The sequence below is a fragment of the Ictalurus punctatus genome, chromosome 1 (genome assembly GCF_001660625.3).
Source record: "Ictalurus punctatus breed USDA103 chromosome 1, Coco_2.0, whole genome shotgun sequence".
Lineage (NCBI taxonomy): Eukaryota > Metazoa > Chordata > Actinopteri > Siluriformes > Ictaluridae > Ictalurus > Ictalurus punctatus.
This window is the reverse complement of record NC_030416.2, coordinates 22579746-22599067: the sequence shown is the minus strand read 5'-3', so window position 1 is coordinate 22599067 and position 19322 is coordinate 22579746. Positions and strand designations below refer to the sequence as shown.

At 41.8% G+C, this 19322-nt stretch overlaps 1 protein-coding gene across 2 annotated transcripts in view; it reads left to right on the top strand.

Moving 5' to 3' along the window:
- The window catches only part of arid1aa (AT rich interactive domain 1Aa (SWI-like)), a 27193-nt gene extending 8398 nt beyond the window's left edge, over positions 1-18795 (top strand). Inside the window, exons 2-20 of one of the 2 annotated variants that reach the window (XM_017476147.3) lie at positions 800-994; positions 1480-2004; positions 3068-3181; positions 6952-7192; positions 7393-7482; positions 7589-7756; positions 9074-9401; positions 9944-10086; positions 10209-10312; positions 11118-11327; positions 11441-11645; positions 11758-11890; positions 11972-12138; positions 12426-12567; positions 12711-12833; positions 12943-13039; positions 13359-14196; positions 15350-15480; positions 15567-18795. In XM_017476147.3, coding sequence (XP_017331636.1) covers positions 800-994; positions 1480-2004; positions 3068-3181; positions 6952-7192; positions 7393-7482; positions 7589-7756; positions 9074-9401; positions 9944-10086; positions 10209-10312; positions 11118-11327; positions 11441-11645; positions 11758-11890; positions 11972-12138; positions 12426-12567; positions 12711-12833; positions 12943-13039; positions 13359-14196; positions 15350-15480; positions 15567-17477 — 5865 coding nt within the window. In that variant the 3' untranslated portion in view covers positions 17478-18795. Of the gene's footprint in view, positions 1-799; positions 995-1479; positions 2005-3067; positions 3182-6951; positions 7193-7392; positions 7483-7588; positions 7757-9073; positions 9402-9943; positions 10087-10208; positions 10313-11117; positions 11328-11440; positions 11646-11757; positions 11891-11965; positions 12139-12425; positions 12568-12710; positions 12834-12942; positions 13040-13358; positions 14197-15349; positions 15481-15566 lie in introns of both variants that reach the window. The other variant, XM_017476141.3, reaches the window with a different exon arrangement.
- The last annotated feature ends 527 nt before the right edge of the window (positions 18796-19322 follow it).

Here is a 19322-nt window from a genome sequence, read left to right as displayed (position 1 = left end):
ATGTTCTTCCTCGGTCTGTGCTGGTTTCCTCCAGGTTCTCCAGTTTCCTCCCACCTTCAAAAATATAGCGGTAAATGAATAAGCCATGCTAAATTATGCAAAAAAAATGCTAGTTGTGAAACACGCCCAGTGTTCCTGGGATATGATCTGGATTTGCCGCTTCCCTGACCAGGATAAATCGCTTACTGAGGACAAATGAAAGAACAAGCCACTGAATATCTTGCTGCACACCTTATGTAGAAAAAATGCCTTCAAATATAAATTTTTGCCACGTTTCCCACCGCAGTTTGAATTCAGTACTGAGATTTAGTGGCTGACTAGAAGCCTTTGACCTACAGTTTATTTCTGTGGAAGTAGTTCTGGGTTCCAGCTATATTTGTTGAAGGTGGTTAGCTCCGTAAACATTCGCCTTGTGCTTCCTTTTTGAATGGAGGATCCTGAAGAGAGAGAGGGATTGTATTCTAGAGCTGAAACGGACAGCCCTTTCATAATGTGGTACTTAAAATTTAATTGCTGTTTCTTATTGATTTTTCTTCCACATTCGTAATAGTTCTAATTACATATGGCTGCATTGGATATTGGATAGGAACTGACAGTCTTATTAAAAGCTATATGCCATAATTTAGCTGATGGGTTAAAGCAAAATGGTCATATTACTTGTATGCTCTGAATCTTGTCACACTTTGAGTTTTCAATTCATACTGTATACTCTAATTCTTGATTCTGTCTTGAATACACTGTTTCATTAAGTGAAATGTATGCAATACATGCTCCAATCACAGCTATACTGGTTCCGCAGACTCCGGGTTCGATGGATCAGATGGGGAAGATGCGAGGCCAGCCATATGGCGCGGGAAGCCCATATACCCAGCAGCCCCACCAAGGACCTCCAGGGGGCCAGCAGGGTCCTGCATATCCAGGCCAGGGTTATGGGCCGCCTGGTCCTCAGAGATACCCAATGGCCATGCAGGGTCGCATGCAGTATGGCCAACAGGTCAGTGATTCCTAATACATAATGAAATTTCTGAGGAAGAAAGATTCATTCATTGTAGGTGCAGACTCTGTTTATCAATATGAATGGTTGGCTACTTGCAATGGGCATGTATATTCTGAGAAAGGTGGATAAAAATGTAAATTCCTTTTAGTTTTTGTTCCGTTGTTTCTCTTTCTATGGACAGATGAACTTGGCATATAAGTTCTATTGTAGTTCTTTGAAGTTGGACCCTTTGATTCAAAGCTGCTATGTCATAATGTAATAGACAAGATAACTTTTCTGCAGTTATGAATGAAAAATGTTATTGAAGAAGACAGCACTCAAGGAAGAGTTTCCTTAAAGAGATTGTGATAAACTTTGCAATCAGTCGTGCTCCATCCATCATGGAAGATTTTATGGGAAATAACAGGGTTTTAATAAGTAATTCTACAAATCCATCAAGCCTGCTTTGTATCTAATGAGTGTGGTGCTGCTCATTTGTGTAGGTGGCATACGGACAGCAGGGACCAGGTGGTTATGGGCAGCAGGGGCAGCAGCCTTATTACAGTCAGCAGGGCCCAGGCACTCACCCGGGTCAGCAACAGTCACCGTACCCTCACCCTACCCAGCCATCTGCACCTCACGGACAGGGTGGCCATCCCTACCCGCAGTCTCACATGCCTCAGCAGTCCCAGGGGCCATTGGGCGTGCCCCCACCTGGGCCATCTCAATCCCAAACTCCCTACTCTCAGCCCCCTACACCACAGTCCACTCAGTCCCCATATCCTCAGCAACAGACGCCCCAGTCCCAGCCTCCTCCGCAGGGAGCCTCTCAAGCTCCTCCAGCATCACAGGCGCAGTCCAACTATACTCACAGCCAAGGAGCCCAGCAACCACCATCACAACAGACCCCGCAAGCACCTACGCCAGCCTCCCAGCAGCCCACAGTGCAAGGGCAGACTTCCTCATATTCCCAGAATCCTTCGCAGCAGCAGCAGTCTTCTTATCAGCGTTTTCCTCCCCCTCCTCAGGTAATATGGAAGTTTACTGTCTTTCATGCTAGAATATGCATTTTCTCTTGCCAACTGGCTGACACATCCAACTGCATTCCTTCTAGAAAGGTAGTCCCTTGCTAGTTTAGGAATGGAGCTGCTTGGTGGCCCTTGAAAGATTGTGAGAATTGTCCCAAATGTTTTGAACATTAAAAAAAAAAGCAAAATAAGTATATAGGAGTATTTGTTTATAAGTGAACCTTTGCATAGACTCCCTTGGAATGTTGCATGCAGGTACACTGGATGTCCAAATGTGATCATTAATGATTTTTATTAAAAAAAAAAAAACAATTGTACTGCAAGAATAGGAAGTTATAACATCAATGAAATTTCCTTTCAGTCATAAAGAAATATTCTCATTATTCTGACTTGGTTAGCTGTTACATTATGGAGAAGCCTGATGAATATCTGTTAAACTACATTTGTTGAAATACTGATCGTGTGTCAAAGGTGCTTTTTAAAGCCTGATTTGTTCCTCGAGTGTATGAAAATTATTCACCATTCATAGAATGTCCACTAGGGGATAGAATACAAACAATGACATGTTTCCTTTAAATCAAATAGCTAGAAGAGGCATTAATCAGCGTTTCATGCTCATGCTGACAAGTGGAGCAGTGTGCTTGGACTCTCTCTCTCTCTCTTTGCATGGGCTTGAAGTTATTTTTCTAAAGCACTTTCCAGATGCTTTATGCTCATTATAGCAGTGCATTGGAGCGATGCCAGTTTTACAGTTGGATTAAATAATTTTATTGAAAGCAAGAGTGGAAAAATCATAAGTTTATTAGCTAGCAAAATAAAAGCTCCAATATTCTTGCCCAGTCCCATGTTTTGGTTGCCATTTGGTTGCTCATGTTCATCAACGTTTCCTCATACCCATGTTCCTGATTTGGAAGACAGTCTCTCATTATGGCAGTACTTGCAAGTACTTGAAAGAATTTAACTTTTATCCAATGTCCAGATAGCCCAAAGTGGTGTATACATCTATTTGGCCTTCCTGGCGATTGAAGTAATCCGTACGTTTGCTTTTGTTCTCACTTTCCAGGAGATTTCCCAGGAATCCTTTAGCTCACAGTCCAGTGCTACTGCCTCCAGTCAGCCTGTGGCCTCCACTAAAAGCTCCTCCGAGGACATGCAGGGACGACCCTCCAGTCTACCTGTAAGTCTTCTTTCTTTTCCTGTCCTCACAGAAGTGCATTCATGTCTCAAGGTACTCAGAGTTTACAGCATAATTTAAGTATGCAGTGTGAAATCTGTCAAATTTCCACCTGTGAGGCGAGTTCTGTTTAAACTGCTACAAACTGTGAGATCTCATTTTAAGGGACATCCTCATTAGCTGCTGTGTCAGCTTGGGGGATTCCTAATGGCTCAGAGAGGGGAGTATATCTTTCTTTTTTTGCATTAATAATGTTGATTGTTCCGTTGTATTAGAATCCTGAGGCATATCCCAATGCTGAATGGGATCTCTATTGATTTCTGTCTTTTCTTAATGAAATTGATTTGAATGTTGAAGGCTAGAGACAGACAACAGATGTTTTGACCACTGAGGCTTAGACAGATGGAGTGAACTCGTCTGTGCTGATTCAGCACATCTGCACTTTACCACTGTAGCCATGGCAACCTTGGAATGCTTTGTTTTTTTTTGTTTTGTTTTGTTTTTTTCCTCGTCACAATCTTCAAGTTGAGATAAATAAGGCCAGCAGCATGGTTGTGCTTGCTGTTTGTGGCTCAGCAGAAGTAGTCTGCTGGGTACATGTGTGGGAATATGTCATTAAGAAATAAATATACATGTTTGTTGTTGGGTTGTTGTGTTGGGTTTTTTTTTTCTCTACATTTTTGTTTATTTTAGAGCCAAAGATTTGAACACAAATAATTTAACTCGTTATAACAGTGGCTTTTAAAGTATAATGCAATGAGAAAATAAAAATAGTATTTAAAACATAACATGCTTACAAAATTTTATTGTGTAATGCTATGAATTTAATCGTCTTAGAAGACCAGAAGATCTACTGTAGGTGTTGCATATAAAAGTCATAAACAATAGTGTGTTTTTAAAAAAAAAAAATGTATATAGACTGAATATTGTAATATATATTTTGTTCTGTGAAAATCCTACATCTTCTGTCCTTACTATACCTTCACTAAATCCTTCCTATTTTTAAATTGTTTACAGGCTACTGTTTGTATTTAAGCACATACCTGCCTTTCTGACCTTTTATCTCTCCTTACTGTTGTTTTTCCCTCCCTCATCAAATTATATTCTTCAAATTTTACAACTTTTATCCTTAGGGCATTTTACATGTAAATGATGTGCTTATGGTTTTTAAATGGAGGTGTGCTCTTGAGGCTTAGACATGCTCAGATGCGTTCATCAGTTACCTTCTGATTAATGCAGTTTTCAATGACAATCCCTGTTTTGTGAAATTTTATTCCTTTTATATAGCTTGGTAGAGAATAAAGTTTAGATTTAAAGCATAATCCTCATGTGTTTTGAGAAACACCAATTGCCTGATCATGAAATGAGGTATATTTTGTGCTGACATTAGGAGGCTATCTAGACTGGTTATTTGATGAAGGATTTTTGGCCAAAAATACTTGGCTAGCTATTGGTGTGTGGGGGAACAGTCACTTTAAAGCAGTGGTCATACTGGATGCAAACAAAATCCGCCTGGTGAAAAAGCTCGGTCACCTGAATGAAAGAGGATGTGGTATGTGAAAGAGATTCCCTTCTGGGTGTAGTTAATTTCGCATCCATCTCCTCCGATTTCACTTTGCACTGTGAGTTCTTCTGGATGAATTTTAATTCTGCAAATGGCAATCTTGGAAACATGGGCCAATAGTAAACTAGTGCAGAGTTGGGGTCATGTGTTATACTCAACATGGAAGAACTGCTTATTTTTCCAGCCTGTTTTATACAACAGTAGTACATGCATGTATGAACATTTATTAACAATTCTTTAGCATAAGTTAACAAGCTATCATGTGTGTGCTAAGTGAATCTGCTAATACTCTATTTAACATACAATGGCACATTGCAAGGATTAGTCAACAGAATGTCTGTTTCTCACAAACACACAACTAGTTTGCTGGCTAAGTGGTTCACTGAACCAGTACTTGTCCTTAGGAAACAAATTACCACACCGGTACATCTAAAAAAATAATAATAATAATAAAAAATTCAAATATCGTGGAAAACGTCATTTTTTGTCCCGTAATGTAATTCACAAAGTGGAATTTTTCATATATTTAATTTAATATTTCAAGCCTTTTTTTTTTTTTTTTGGTTTAATCTTGATGATTACAACTTACAGTTCATGGAAATCAAAAATCTAGTATCACAGAATATTAGAATAAAGAATTTTATAATACAGAAATGTCGACCTTCTGAAAAGTATGTTAATTTATGCACTGAATATTCGTTCGGGGCTCCTTTTGCATGATTTACTGCATCAGTGCGGCGTGATATGGAGGCGATCAGCCTGTGGCACTGCTGAGGTGTTCTGGAAGCCCTAGTTGCTTTGATAGTAGCCTTCAGCTCGTCTGTATTGCTGGGTCTGGTGTCTCTCATAGATTCTCTATGGGGTTCAGGTCAGGTGATTTGGCTGGCCAATCAAGCACAGTAACACCATGGTCAGCAAACCAGTTACTAGTAGTTTTGGCACTGTGGGCAGGTGCCAAGCCCTGCTGGAAAAGGAAATCAACATCTCCATAAAGCTTGTCAGCAGATGGAAGCATGAAGTGCTCGAAAATCTCCTGGTAGACGCTGCATTGATTCTCGACTTGAGAAAACACAGTGGACCAACACCAGCAGATGACCTGGCACCCCAAATCATCACTGACTGGAAACTTCACACTGGACTTCAAGCAACTTGGATTCTGTTCCTCTCCACTCTTCATCCAGACTCTGGGACCTTGATTTCCAAATGAAATGCACAATTTACTTTGATCTTCCTCATGATTGTGGTTGTGTGTAATGAACCAGACAGAGATTAAAGACTCAGGAAACATTTGCAGATGTTTTGAGTTAATTAGCTGATTAGAGCTCTTCTCAGGTCGACATTTCTGTATTATAAATTCTTTATTCTAATATTTTGAGGTACTAGATTTTTGATTTCTGTGAGCTGTAAGCAATAATCAAGATTAAAACAACAAACAAAAAAGGCTTGAAATATTTTACTTTGTGTAATGAATCTAGAATATAGGAGAGTTCCACTTTTTGCATTAAATTAGGGGGGTAAAAATAACTTTTCCACGATATTCAAATTTTTTGAGATGCACCTGTATATAATCAGCTGATTTAGCTTCATCCTGGTGAAGAAATTCACATGGCAAAAATCCAGTTTGATGCTCTTGAGGAGGATGATGTTTTTTTGTTAAGTTTATACTGTATTCAAAAATGAATCTGAGGATCAGTTTCTCCAGTCTTTAAGAAAGTATAAATGTTTATTTTTTCCACTTCTGGGGAAAAGGGTTTTTGAGCAGCAGCAGCTATGAATGATTGCTGGACAGCCCATGGGCTTGCTGAAAAATCATGGCCTAAGTGTTGTGGAATATTTAACTAGAAGATGGAGAATACACAAAGACTGTTCTTGCAGACTGTAGTATATTATGTCTTCTACACAGGCGTTTCAAAGTAAACTAGGATCTTCTCTTGAAGCACTTCAGTGTGTCTGTTAACTAGTAGGAGTATTTCTTGCCAGGTTTCCATTTAGCTGGCGATAGATAGGTAGTAGCCTGTTGGCCTGTATTTGTGGCTAATAAATGAGATTCTAACTGTATTCCCTATAGCATGCATTAATGGTCTGGCTAAACCAGTCCACCTAGTCTTTCTTTTATTTATTGTTTTATGTCTGATCTTTTTCAGATCAAACCTTTTTTAAAATTTGATCTCTACATGTTGATCACCTGTGTCTTATTTCGTGTGTATAGGATCTGTCAGGCTCTATTGATGACCTGCCCACTGGTACAGAGGGAGCGCTCAGTCCTGGCGTTAGTACATCTGGAGTGTCTAGCAGTCAGGGCGAACAGAGCAACCCAGCACAGTCTCCGTTTTCCCCTCACACTTCCCCTCATCTCCCGGGCATCCGTGGACCTTCACCCTCCCCTGTCGGCTCACCTGCTAGTGCCACAGCATCCCGCTCTGGACCCCTCTCTCCAGCAGCAATGCCAGGTAAGAGAGCAGAAGAATACTATCAGGGTGGGCAGATGAAGAGGCTTCCACATGTCCATTTTATATTTATCCTCTTTATGTTTGTGTTTTGCTCATCGTAAGCTTTAGTTTGCAGTCATATGTATTGTATATAATAAATTTTTATTTTTTATTTATTTATTTATTATTTTTTTTTTATTATTATTTTTTTTTTTTTACAGGAAACCAGATGCCTCCCCGGCCCCCTAGTGGTCAGTCTGATGGTATTTTGCACCCTGGTATGAATCAGCCTGGCATGGGCCAAGATAGAGGTAAAGCCTAGCCTCGAGAAACAGTTTATTATGCTATTATTTATGCTTATTATATTATGCTTTCCACTTGCTTCTTTATTTACCTTGTTTTATTTTTCTAAACCAGGATTCATGCAAAGGAACCAAATGCCACCTTATGGCTCTCCTCAGTCTGGCTCTGCGTTGTCACCTCGGCAATCGTCTGGAGGTCAGATGCATGGTGGAATGGGACCTTTTCAGCAGAATAACTCAATGGGCAGCTATGGGCCTCAGGGTGGCCAATATGGCCCACAAGGTGAGCAGTTCAAAGCTGATTACACAGTTATAAAGTCGGTATCTGAAGCCTTTACAGTTCCGAACAAAAGCCCAAAGGATGTGTTTCATAGTTGTAAATAAAAGAAAACAAATTGAGCCCATGACATGTTGAAGCTTAAAGAACGCATACAATAAAGGTTTCAGAATCCCCTAAACAGACATGCATCAATGAATGTGATTTTAATTCAGGGCAAAATAGAGCACCATCTTCCACCATTTTATATTATGCCTCTTCAAACATTTCAATATTGCATACATTGGAACACCTGGCCATATCTTATTTAGTTTTGATCTAGGATATTTTTCAACCATATAAAGGTGTAGATAATAAATATCAAGAAAGATATTAGGCACTGGTGCTTCTGCAAAACCAGAACTGCAGCTGAACTTTATGTAACGGTACAAATTTGTGTTTGTGTTCATTACTATTCTCATTGTAGTGTTGGCCTCTGGAACATCTGATATTTATTTATTACTCCGTATTGTTTGCCCAGGTCATGCTTTCCTTTCGTTAATGTTTCATCAATTATACTACTGACCACCTATTTGACCAAACCGGAGCAAATTTTACATTTACTTTTCTCATGCCTAAAATTTGGTTGGTTAATTGTGAGAACTTGATTTAACTTGACTTAACAGTCCATTTGACTGGTTTAAATGTAATTTAATGTTTAATTACATTGAAAAACTTACTGAGTTAAAGTTAAAATCTGAAAGTGTAGGTGTAAGAAGTTGGGACATGAAAAACTAATTTTTTGGGACTTTAGCTTGCTCTTGCGCTTTCTCCGTCTTGCTCTTTGAGAGCCCAGTAGATCACAGTGCGGCTATTTTTAGCCTGGGTGAAAAGAGGCAACTGACGTAGCACAGCCCACGTCAGTTGAGCTGCCACTATGACTAGGTGCTACAGCAATGCTCCAGCCTGCTAGTATACCGAAGGCCCTGTAAGCCACCGGTGGGATATGATGTGTAATTATGCAAATTTTCTGAAACGAAGACATAATTAAGAAATCATTTATGAAACTGAGTCATAACCCTTAATTGTTTCAGTTTGTTATGAATATAGTTTTATTGTTACTTTTGGGAATTTCTTTTTCTGCCAAATGAGGGGCACTTAAGCAGAATAGCTATATCAGGCACTCTTATGATTATCATAACAGATGAAATTAAGGGGTGCAGGTAGTGCTACTTCAGATATAGCTGCAGGAGGAGGTCTTGGACAGTTTGTGCATGTTAAAGTACACTGCATTTGCGAGTATAGTACAATATATTAGAGACAACATCCTTCCTGTTTCTGCAGGTTACCAAAGGCAACCAGGTTATGGTGGCATACCCAATGCCAACTACCCAGGCCCTGGCATGGGAGGATCTATGAATCCTATGTCTGGACAGGGGGGAGGCCCACCTTTTACTGGAATGCCACCAAGTAGGATGCCACATGCACAGATGGGTGGACGACCATATGGTCCTAATATGGGGCCCAACATGGGTCCTAACATGGGCCCCAATATGGGCAATATACCACCACAGGTTGGTTCTGCGATGTGCCCTCCACCAGGCCTCAACAGGAAGCCACAAGAAGCAGCAGCTGCCATGCAGCATGGATCTACCAATTCCATACACAACAGGTATGTTGATCAAAGTTCAGTCAAAGCACCAGTATGCTTCATAAAGTTGATCATGGAGTACTACCTGCATGCGGTATTCACTGCAGTTTTGTAGTGTTGAACCACTGTGCATAGTTAGTGTCCCTTGGCCCCTTCTTGGATTGAGACCTTGTTGTAGTTAAGGGTCTTGTATACTTCTATAAACCTCAGGGCTATATCGCTCCCAGTTGACCCCCTTTTTCTGAAGAGATCTGAAGGGAGAGGTCAGACAAAAATTTAACCTAATAGCTCCCATGAAAGGTACAAAAAGGTCTAAGTGTATCCTTCATGGATTAGGGTTATCAGGACCCAACCCTAGTGCCTCTCCGGTCACTGGGCCACCCATGTAACTCTGATGGGCTTTGCCTGAATTGACAACATGGAGCCATCTTGTGGACTCACCACCAGCAAGATAAAGAGTTGGGGGAAGGGGGTCACATGAGGATTTGTCAGTCTCGCACTGGGGAGGGGGGAAGCCAGAATTCCCCAAATTTCACTATTTAGCATTATGTTTTGTCTTGCAGGATGCCTGGTTATCCCAGCATGTCTCCTGGTATGATGGGCTCAGGACCTCCATATGGGCCCTCCATGAACAATATGCCAGGAATGATGAACACCCAGGGACCACCCTTCCCCATGGGTGGAAACATGCCAAACAACAGCAGTGGTGAGCAGTCAAGTGCTAAATATATTGTTCTGTATCTTCTGTTTAATAAGATAAATAACTAAATAAATATTTTTGTTAAGGTGATAATCCCTTGACATTGTTGTCTCTTCATTTGTTTCAAGGTATGTCCCCTGGTCCAGAATTTGGTATGGATGGGAAACTCAGCCAGCCACAAAAGATGAATAACAAGGCTGAAGGGACACCCAAGTCAGACTCCAAATCCAAGGTTTGCTCCCCAGGAAACAAGAAGTATTTTATTCTGATGGGCTCTAAAACATGTCATGTACCATTTAAAGATGAAATCCATCATTCAGTCCTACAGTAGCTAGTGCTGTCACTTCGTATGGCATATTTTCTTGACTATTGCTAGACTTCTTACTCCTTCTCAGCAGAATAGACTACAGAAAAAGTTTAGTCAAATGCGGGTATATACATTTAAATGTTGTGCTTAGAATAGGACATCTAAAATTGTAAGGGGGAATTTAATATATGCCAGTGTTTAGTTCATTAGAATTGAACCCTGGTGTGATTTTCCTCTTCGGTTTGGTTTATTTAGGCATGTGAAAGCGCACCATTCACACTCGTGTGCAGACCGTAACAGCTGGTGCAAGATCACGGTAGCCTTGGTCTGGTTCCTGTAGCATCAGTCAACCAGACTGCAGCAAACGAACCAAATGTTGTGCATTTTGGGATGTGGGTAGACTTTATTTGTAGCTCTGAGCTGCTAAACTGACCCATGAGGCACAAACGTTTGTGATTTCTGCATGCATGTATTCAAGATTTGTTTACCTTTTTTCATTGCTGAATTTCTGACCAATGAATAAACCTTAAATACCCCTCAGCCAATAATTCTTTGCTTTTTTTTGGTTTGTTAAATTATGTGCAATGTGAAACCAAACCGCAGATGAACAAAGGTATTTCACACTGATTCAGACTTGGTTAGTAGGTGTGAAAGCGCCCTAAACACAAACATGAGCCGCCACCTTCCGATTTCCTTGTGTAATTCCTCTACAAACTCTACTTATGTTTAGAAGTCAAGCTCCTCCACCACAACCAATGAGAAGATCACTCGTCTGTATGAGCTTGGTTCTGAGCCAGAACGGAAGATTTGGGTGGACCGTTACTTAGCGTTCATTGAGGAGAAGGCAATGGGCATGAGCAACCTGCCTGCCGTAGGCCGCAAGCCCCTCGATCTCTTCCGCCTTTACATGTCTGTTAAGGAAATTGGAGGTCTCACACAGGTGAGAACACGAGCAGCTAGTGCAGTTGCATCCATCCTCATGTATACTTGAGCAGACATGATGAAGAATGAGAAACGTCTTCTCTGGCTAATTTTTCATGTGGCTGCTTACAGGTCAACAAGAATAAAAAGTGGCGAGAACTTGCCACCAGTCTGAATGTTGGCACATCCAGCAGTGCAGCTAGCTCACTAAAGAAGCAGTACATCCAGTGTCTGTATGCTTTTGAATGCAAGATTGAGCGTGGAGAAGATCCACCACCTGACATCATGTCTGCAGAGGGCAAGAAGAACCAGGCTAAGGTCCAGCCACCCTCCCCAGGTATGGGCATATTTTCAAAAGTTAATTATTTCATTGAATTTTATTTATTTATTTTTTTACACAGTCTTCCTTCATTGCATATCTGATTTTCCCCCTCTTTGTTATGGTCCAGCTGGATCTGGTTCCCTGCAGGGACCTCAGACCCCCCAGTCCACAAGCAGTTCTATGGCTGAGAGTGGGGATTTGAAGCCTCCTACACCTGCTTCTACCCCACATAGCCAGATGCCCTCAATGCAAAGTGGCAGGTGAGTTCGTGCTATTTGTTATGGCAGTTCATCTTATTTGACTGCGAACAGCTACTTATCTGGTGTGTTTCATAGGAGCAGTGTGAACCTTCAGGATCCATTTGCTGATGGCAGTGACCCAGCATTCTCTAGGAGAAACACCATGACTCCCAACTCAGGCTACCAGTCTGGCATGAGCACTCCGGAGATGCCTGGCCGCATGGGCCCTTATGAGCCCAACAAGGACCCATTTAGTGGCATGCGTAAAGGTAAGAACTTTCAGTTTTACTTTTTTTTTTTTTTGTCTTTCATAAACAGCTGCATATGGTTTACCCTTAGAAATTTTAAAACATTTAAAATAAATAAATAAATAATACTAATATGTTTGATTTGTATACCACAGAGTGAACAAAGTGTTTTGGCAAAATTAAACCCAATTATATGATTTTTGTGTACTTTTTTGCCTAATGTTAGCCAAGCATGGTAAGCCAGACTGATTGATTGATTGATTTTTTTATTTATTTTTAAGAGTCTGTGTATGATTTATGATTTGTAGTTGGAGAGCCTTTCATGGCTGGTGCACAGGGTCCTAACAGCAACCTTGGAGAGCAGTTTAACCGTGGATCAGGAGGTCCAGTTGGGAATATGCCCATGGGACAGAGGCAGCAGTATCCATATGGAACAGGCTATGAGAGAAGGTAAAGTCAAAGAAGATCTCAACATCAGGAAAATTATTGCCTGCGTTGGCATCTTTTGAGAGAAGAGAGTAGCTTTAGCTTCAGATGCTGGTTTTGTATAGGATATTTTATAAATATCTTGTGTGTTCTGTCTAATTTTATAGGCCAGAATCAGGGATGGGCCCAGAAAATAATATGGGACCTGGAGTACCACAGCCAAACATGATGCCTTCCAACACTGACACTGGGATGTACTCGCCGAATCGCTACCCATCGCAGCAACAGCGGTCAGTTGCCTTTTTTTAGGAATGAAATTGTGACGTTTCTGAAGAATGCATTTAACCAGACAGCTGCTTTATGCTGAAAATTGATTTTAACACATGATGTCCTTTGCAGGCACGATTCCTATGGTAATCAGTTTCCTGGCCAGGGTGCGCCTCCTGGTGGCTCGTACCCAAATCAGCAACCAGGAATGTTTCCACAGCAACAGACTGTAAGTGATTATATTAACTTGGCTGTCTCATTTGTAGTGCCTTTTTTTTTTTTTTTTTTTTTTTTTTTTTTTTTTTTTTTTAAATAAACATATTAGATGTTAAATAGTGAAAGCAAATTACTTCATAGCCACAGTGAAATCTGAAACAAACCAAAAATGGTTTTAATATAAGAAACTGCAACTAGTTTTTTAATAGGAAGAGGGTGCATATCCTGATAGCTGTGTATAAAACAACATGAAAAGGCCAAAAACAAACCTCAAACATCCCAGCTGTGCCTTTAATTTAATTGGTACTTTAATGTTATTTGTCTCCAACCAGAACTACAAGAGACCAGGGGAGGGAGGCTACCCTCCAGCAAAGCGCCATCATGATGGTGAAATGTATGGCGGGCCATTTGGTGCTCAGCAGCCACAGCAGCAGCCTCAGGCTCCTCCTAATGCTCCTTCAGCAGCTCAGCCAGAAATGTACAACCAGTTCAGCAGCTCTTACCCTGGACCAGAGCGGCGGCCTCCTGGACCACAAAACCAGTTCCCTTTCCCTTTTGGAAGGGATCGCATGCAGCCTGGCTCAGGCCCCAACTCTCAAGCGTCCATGCCACCTCAGATGATGGGCAGCTCCATGCAGTCAGGTCCTGATGGCCCCCAGGCTGGTATGTGGCAGGGCAGAAATGAGATGGGCTACCCCAACTATCCAAACAGACAAGGACCCCTTGGTGGACCTGCGCAGGGCCCAGGATATCACGGCATGAACCGATCCGAAGAGATGATGTCATCTGAGCAGCGTATAAACCATGAAGGACAGTGGCCAGGGCCAAGGCAGCCTGCGTACGTCCCAGCGGGGGCTGGGCCACCCATGAGCCGCCCCCTGCAGTCCAACTACCAGTCTCCACAAGCCATGCAGAACCACATTCCACAGGTGTCCAGCCCCACTCCCATGCCCCGGCCAATGGAGAGCAGGACATCCCCAAGTAAATCTCCCTACATGCCCAGCAACATCAAGATGCAGAAGGCAGGTCCACCTGTGCCCGCGTCCCATATCATCCCTTCACCTGTACAGCCTCCAATGATGAGGAGAGATCCTCCGTTCCCTCCAGGGTCTGTAGAGGCCACACAGCCTGTTCTCAAGCCACGCAGGCGACTCACCATGAAAGAGATTGGTAAGTGTTTACCCTTAGTAGGCTCAACCATGTGGTTTAAAGTGCAACTGATCTATTTGTAATGCACTGCCAGGGCTAACTTTGGATGGCTGACTAGAATATTTATTAGGGCCTGGCCGATATGAAGATTGTCAGTGATGCTGAGCTATAAATTTGAGTAAATGATATGTCGAATGATATACTTTTAGATGGTCATAAAAACATTAAAACTGCCAGTATACTTCAAATCACAATACTGCGATACAATCCAACTTTTACCAGGCACATACTAATTTTGAACTGCTGCCACAGGGGATTTTGCATGTCACCTTGTTAAACTGTATTGCTTGGCATTAGGTTAAATGATACCACAGTATTGTTAAACTCTGTTAATAGCTGCCATAACTGGAACTAACTTGATTCACAGACATGCGTTGTAACTTTAAATATAACTGTAAATATAAAGTTAGTTCTTTTGTTTAATAAATTGCTTTGTTATAAGAGGAAACAAATTGCTTTGTTATAAGAGGAAAAAGATCTCAGAACAGAAAACACAGTGATCATCAGTTTGGGTTTGAAAGCTTGTGGAGTATGCCTCCCAAGACGATAATTTTACAGGGCTTTACTAGACAATTGCCAATTTCATTAGTATGTCTAGTCTTCATATTGTTGACTGTTACATAGAGCTCTCAGATTGAAAAAGAAGATAAAACCAATAGTAATTTAGTACATTTCCAATTTAGCATCACCCACCACACTTTTACATTTACTGAACACAGGGCTTTGTGCTACAGTAATGTGGCAGATTGAGACTAAATCACTATGCAGAAATATTTTTGTTTTTGAGCATTGTTAGATATTTTTCCTAACATGTGTCTTGTTTCCAGAAAGCCTTAGTTCTTGTTTACAAAGATGTTATTCAGTGCCTTATGGTGTATTTGACTGTAGTTCCAAAATGGCCCTGTATTCATGAACACAACAAATAGAACATCTAAAGATAAATTATTGATAATCTGGTGAAATATTAGTTTTATGGTCTTTGGTCTTAATATGGTCAAAGGTACATTTATAACGTTCAACAATTATTCTACACACTGTTTTGAATTAGTGCAGCTGTAACACGAAATATTGGGAGCAGTGTACTGATCTGAATCTCAAACATTGCACTTCTCAGGCACACCAGAGGCATGGAGGGTGATGATGTCTCTAAAATCGGGTCTGTTAGCTGAGAGCACATGGGCTTTAGACACCATTAACATCCTGCTGTATGATGACAACAGTATCTCCAATTTTAACCTCATTCAGGTGAGTTTTTCTCCCAAAAAGTTTAAATGAGTTTTTATCAACCACAACCTTGTTATCCTCATCAAACATCCTCGTCTTCTTCACAGCTCCCTGGTTTCCTGGAACTAATAGTGGAGTATTTTAGACGTTGCCTCATTGAGATCTTTGGCATTCTGAGGGAATATGAAGTTGGTGATCCAGGACAGAGAACCCTGCTAGACCCCAATGCTCTCAAAGAAGGAGAAAATGGGGAGGATGAAGAGGAGCCAGTTGTAATGGGTATGGAGGAAGACGGTGAAACCGAGGAGGAGGGTGAAGGGGAAGAAAACTCATCACAGCAGCGTGTGGAACGTGCCTCAGCAGTGCAGCCTCAGATAAAGACGGAGAAGAAGGCGGGTGACTCAAAGAAAGATGAAGATGGCAAAGTGATGGAAAACATTCTGCCTACAGAGCTAAAATCAACAGAAGCACCCCCTCTAGATCTTTGTGTGACTCAGGAGAGGCCAAAACAGGCCAGCAAGTTTGACAAACTTCCCTTGAAAGTGGTGAAAAAGAAGGATCCATTTGTGGTAGACTGCTCCAGCAAGCTCGGACGGCTTCAGGAGTTTGACAGTGGTCTGGTGCACTGGAGTATTGGTGGAGGTGACACTACAGAGCATATTCAGACCCATTTTGAGAGCAAGACAGATTTATTGCAGTCAGGGAACAGGACAAAGCCTACCCAAACGTGTAGAAGGAAAAAAGCATCAGAGAAGATTGAGTGTGAGGCACCCGTAGTACCCTCATGTAGTGTGGAGCGAAGGAAAGAGGAGGAGCAGACACAACCACAGCAGTCTTCTACCAGACAGTTAACCGATGGTGTCTCAGAAGAAAAGGAGGAGAAACCTGTCAAAGTCCCTGAGTCTTCAATGGAACCAGTATCACAGAAAGAGGAAGAGGAACCAGAAGGATCAAACCAGGAGACCAGCAAGTTGGCTCTCCTCAACATCAGTACTTCCTCACAGAGTCAGCATTCTGTCACTGTTCTAGAGGATGAACCTCACAGCAAGGACGAAGCCCCACTAATCACGCTTTCAGACTGGCAGGACTCACTTGCCCGCCGCTGTGTCTGCGTCTCCAACATAGTCCGCAGTCTTTCGTTTGTTCCTGGCAATGACTTGGAGATGTCCAAGCATCCAGGGCTGCTTCTGCTGTTGGGCCGCCTTGTGCTCCTTCATCATCGTCATCCTGAGCGTAAACAGGCCCCTTTAACGTATGAGAAGGAGGAAGAGGCAGACAAGGACATTGGCGAGAAGGACGAATGGTGGTGGGACTGTTTGGAGCTGCTGCGAGAGAACTGCCTGGTCACGCTGGCTAACATTTCAGGTCAGCTTGACTTTTCTATCTACTCCGAGAGCATCTGCTTGCCTCTGCTTGATGGCTTGCTCCACTGGGCTGTGTGTCCTTCTGCAGAAGCCCAGGATCCCTTCCCTACTTTGGGGCTTAATGCAGCTTTATCTCCTCAGAGACTGGTCCTGGAAACTCTCAGCAAACTCAGTATCCAAGACAATAACGTGGACCTTATTCTGGCAACACCTCCGTTCAGTCGACTAGAGAAGCTTTTTGGGAACCTTGTACGTCTGGTTGGGGACCGAAAGGTGCCTGTATGCCGGGAGATGGCAGTTGTGCTTTTGGCCAACCTTGCCCAGGGTGACAGCCTTGCAGCCCGTGCCATTGCGGTACAAAAAAGCAGTATAGGGAACCTTTTGGGCTTCCTTGAGGACAGTTTAGCAGCCACACAGTTCCAACAGAGCCAAGGGTCCCTGCTGCACATGCAGGGGGCGCACTTTGAACCTACAAGTGTGGACATGATGCGTCGGGCTGCTCGGGCTCTACATGCCCTTGCTAAGGTGGAGGAGAACCACTCGGAGTTTACACTCTATGAGTCGCGGCTACTGGACCTCTCGGTCTCCCCTCTTATGAACTCTTCAGTGTCCCATGTCATCTGTGATGTACTGTTTCTGATTGGCCAGTCATGACAGCTGTGGGGAGCGGTGGCTCCACCTTCTCTGGTTTTTGTTCTCTCCTCTCCTCCTGTGTCCTTGGTGTGCAGGGAATGAAAAGCAGAGAAATGACTTTCCCCCCCTTTTTTATTTTTATTTATGCAAGGATTTCACCCTTTGGTCCTTTTTTGCTGTGTCTCACTTTGGGGAGGTTATCACGAATTAGCTGTGGATCATAAACCAGAGCCTCAAGAAATTAAAAAAAAAAAAATGACACAAACTGTAAACTCTGCCAACTAACTGATACGGCCAGGGACCCCAGGTTTTATGTGCTGCCCAGTGGGGGAAGGGTGGGTTACTTTTTTATATCAAAATAAATAAATGAATAAAATAAATAGCAGAGAACCTTTTGACCAAAGTTGCTGTCTCGTTTACAGTGAGTTTGGGGTTAACCGTGCCCTTGCTCTCCACTAAAGGGCGAATTGAGTACACATCTCTGGTATTTGAGTCTGATTAGATGAGTGAACACTTTGTTGGTGTTGTAGGTGTTGTGATGCTGCACGTTCAACCCCGAAGGAGCCACTTCTCAGCCTTGAGCAGGATACCCTTACAATGGAAGCCTGTGCAGTAGATTGTAGACATTTTCTGTACAGCTCTGTAACCCTTTTCCTTATGACTGTAAACACTGCAGCACTGTTTCATGTGGAGAAATCTTGGCTCAGCAGCTCCACTCTTGTTTTTAAACAGTTTTTAAACTTTAGTTTGATGGTAAAGAGAGAAAGGCTTTCTCCCCAAAGTATTGAGAACCTTGGACACCCTTACCGCCTCTCTTTAACCCCTTGATTGTATGACATGACCCTTATAAAGAAATCGCCTCCTAGGACTGATTTTGAACTAAGATACAGCCCATGCTATGATGTATATAAGATGTTGTACATTACACTTTTTTTCCCCCCTCTGTCTCTCTTTCTCACCCTGTCTTTCACTCTTATGCTTCTCACTTGTCTATGAAGAATGAAAGCGGACACTCAAGTTGGATTCATAGCATAAAATCTTTAGATATATAAACAGAACCACCTTTTGGCCTCCCCACAGTTTCTCCATAGTACAGCAAACAAATATTTTAATTTCTTCTCCTGGTACAAAATAAACTCTAGATGAAGAAACACAGTTGAGATATTTTTTTTTTCTCCAGTGACATGAACTCTTCATATTTGTATTTCAGACTATGTAGCTAAAGCGTAATGTAAATTCCTCCTTTTCCCCCTTTTTGGCTCAATGAATATCATTTATTCAGTATGAAATCTTTATACTATATGTTCCATGTGGTAAGAATAAATGTACATTAAATCTTCGTAAGACGTTTGTGATTGTTTTATTCATTTGGACGGCCAGTGATCGAGCATCAGTTGAAAATTCTGGTAATCCAAAAGTCCTTTGGATTCAAAGTCCCTGTTGCTGTCAAATCTCTATGTGCCAGCAGCTGAGTTTGTACCCTAGTCATGTAGTGTAGAACAGTTAATAAGTAACTGGGGAGTATTGCATTTTTGTTGTTTTAGTGTTGCACTCCAGCACATTGGTGTGTAACTGTGATTATAAGCACTATTCTGCACGTTCAGAAAACAGTAACTGCATCAAAGTAGAACAAGTGAACGCTGAGTTCAAGTGTTAGTTAATTTTTTTTCTATCAACATAAGAGATGACTGGAACGGTCACATTGACGACAGTAAAAAAATACTTTACTTCTCGCAATTGTATTATATTATCGTTAAGTTAAAATTATACTAGTCAATCATTTTTGTAGTGACAAAGACTGTGAAGAATTGAAGTTACAAGATAACTGACCTAAATCCCCATTTGTCTCTTTCTCCACTTGTTCTA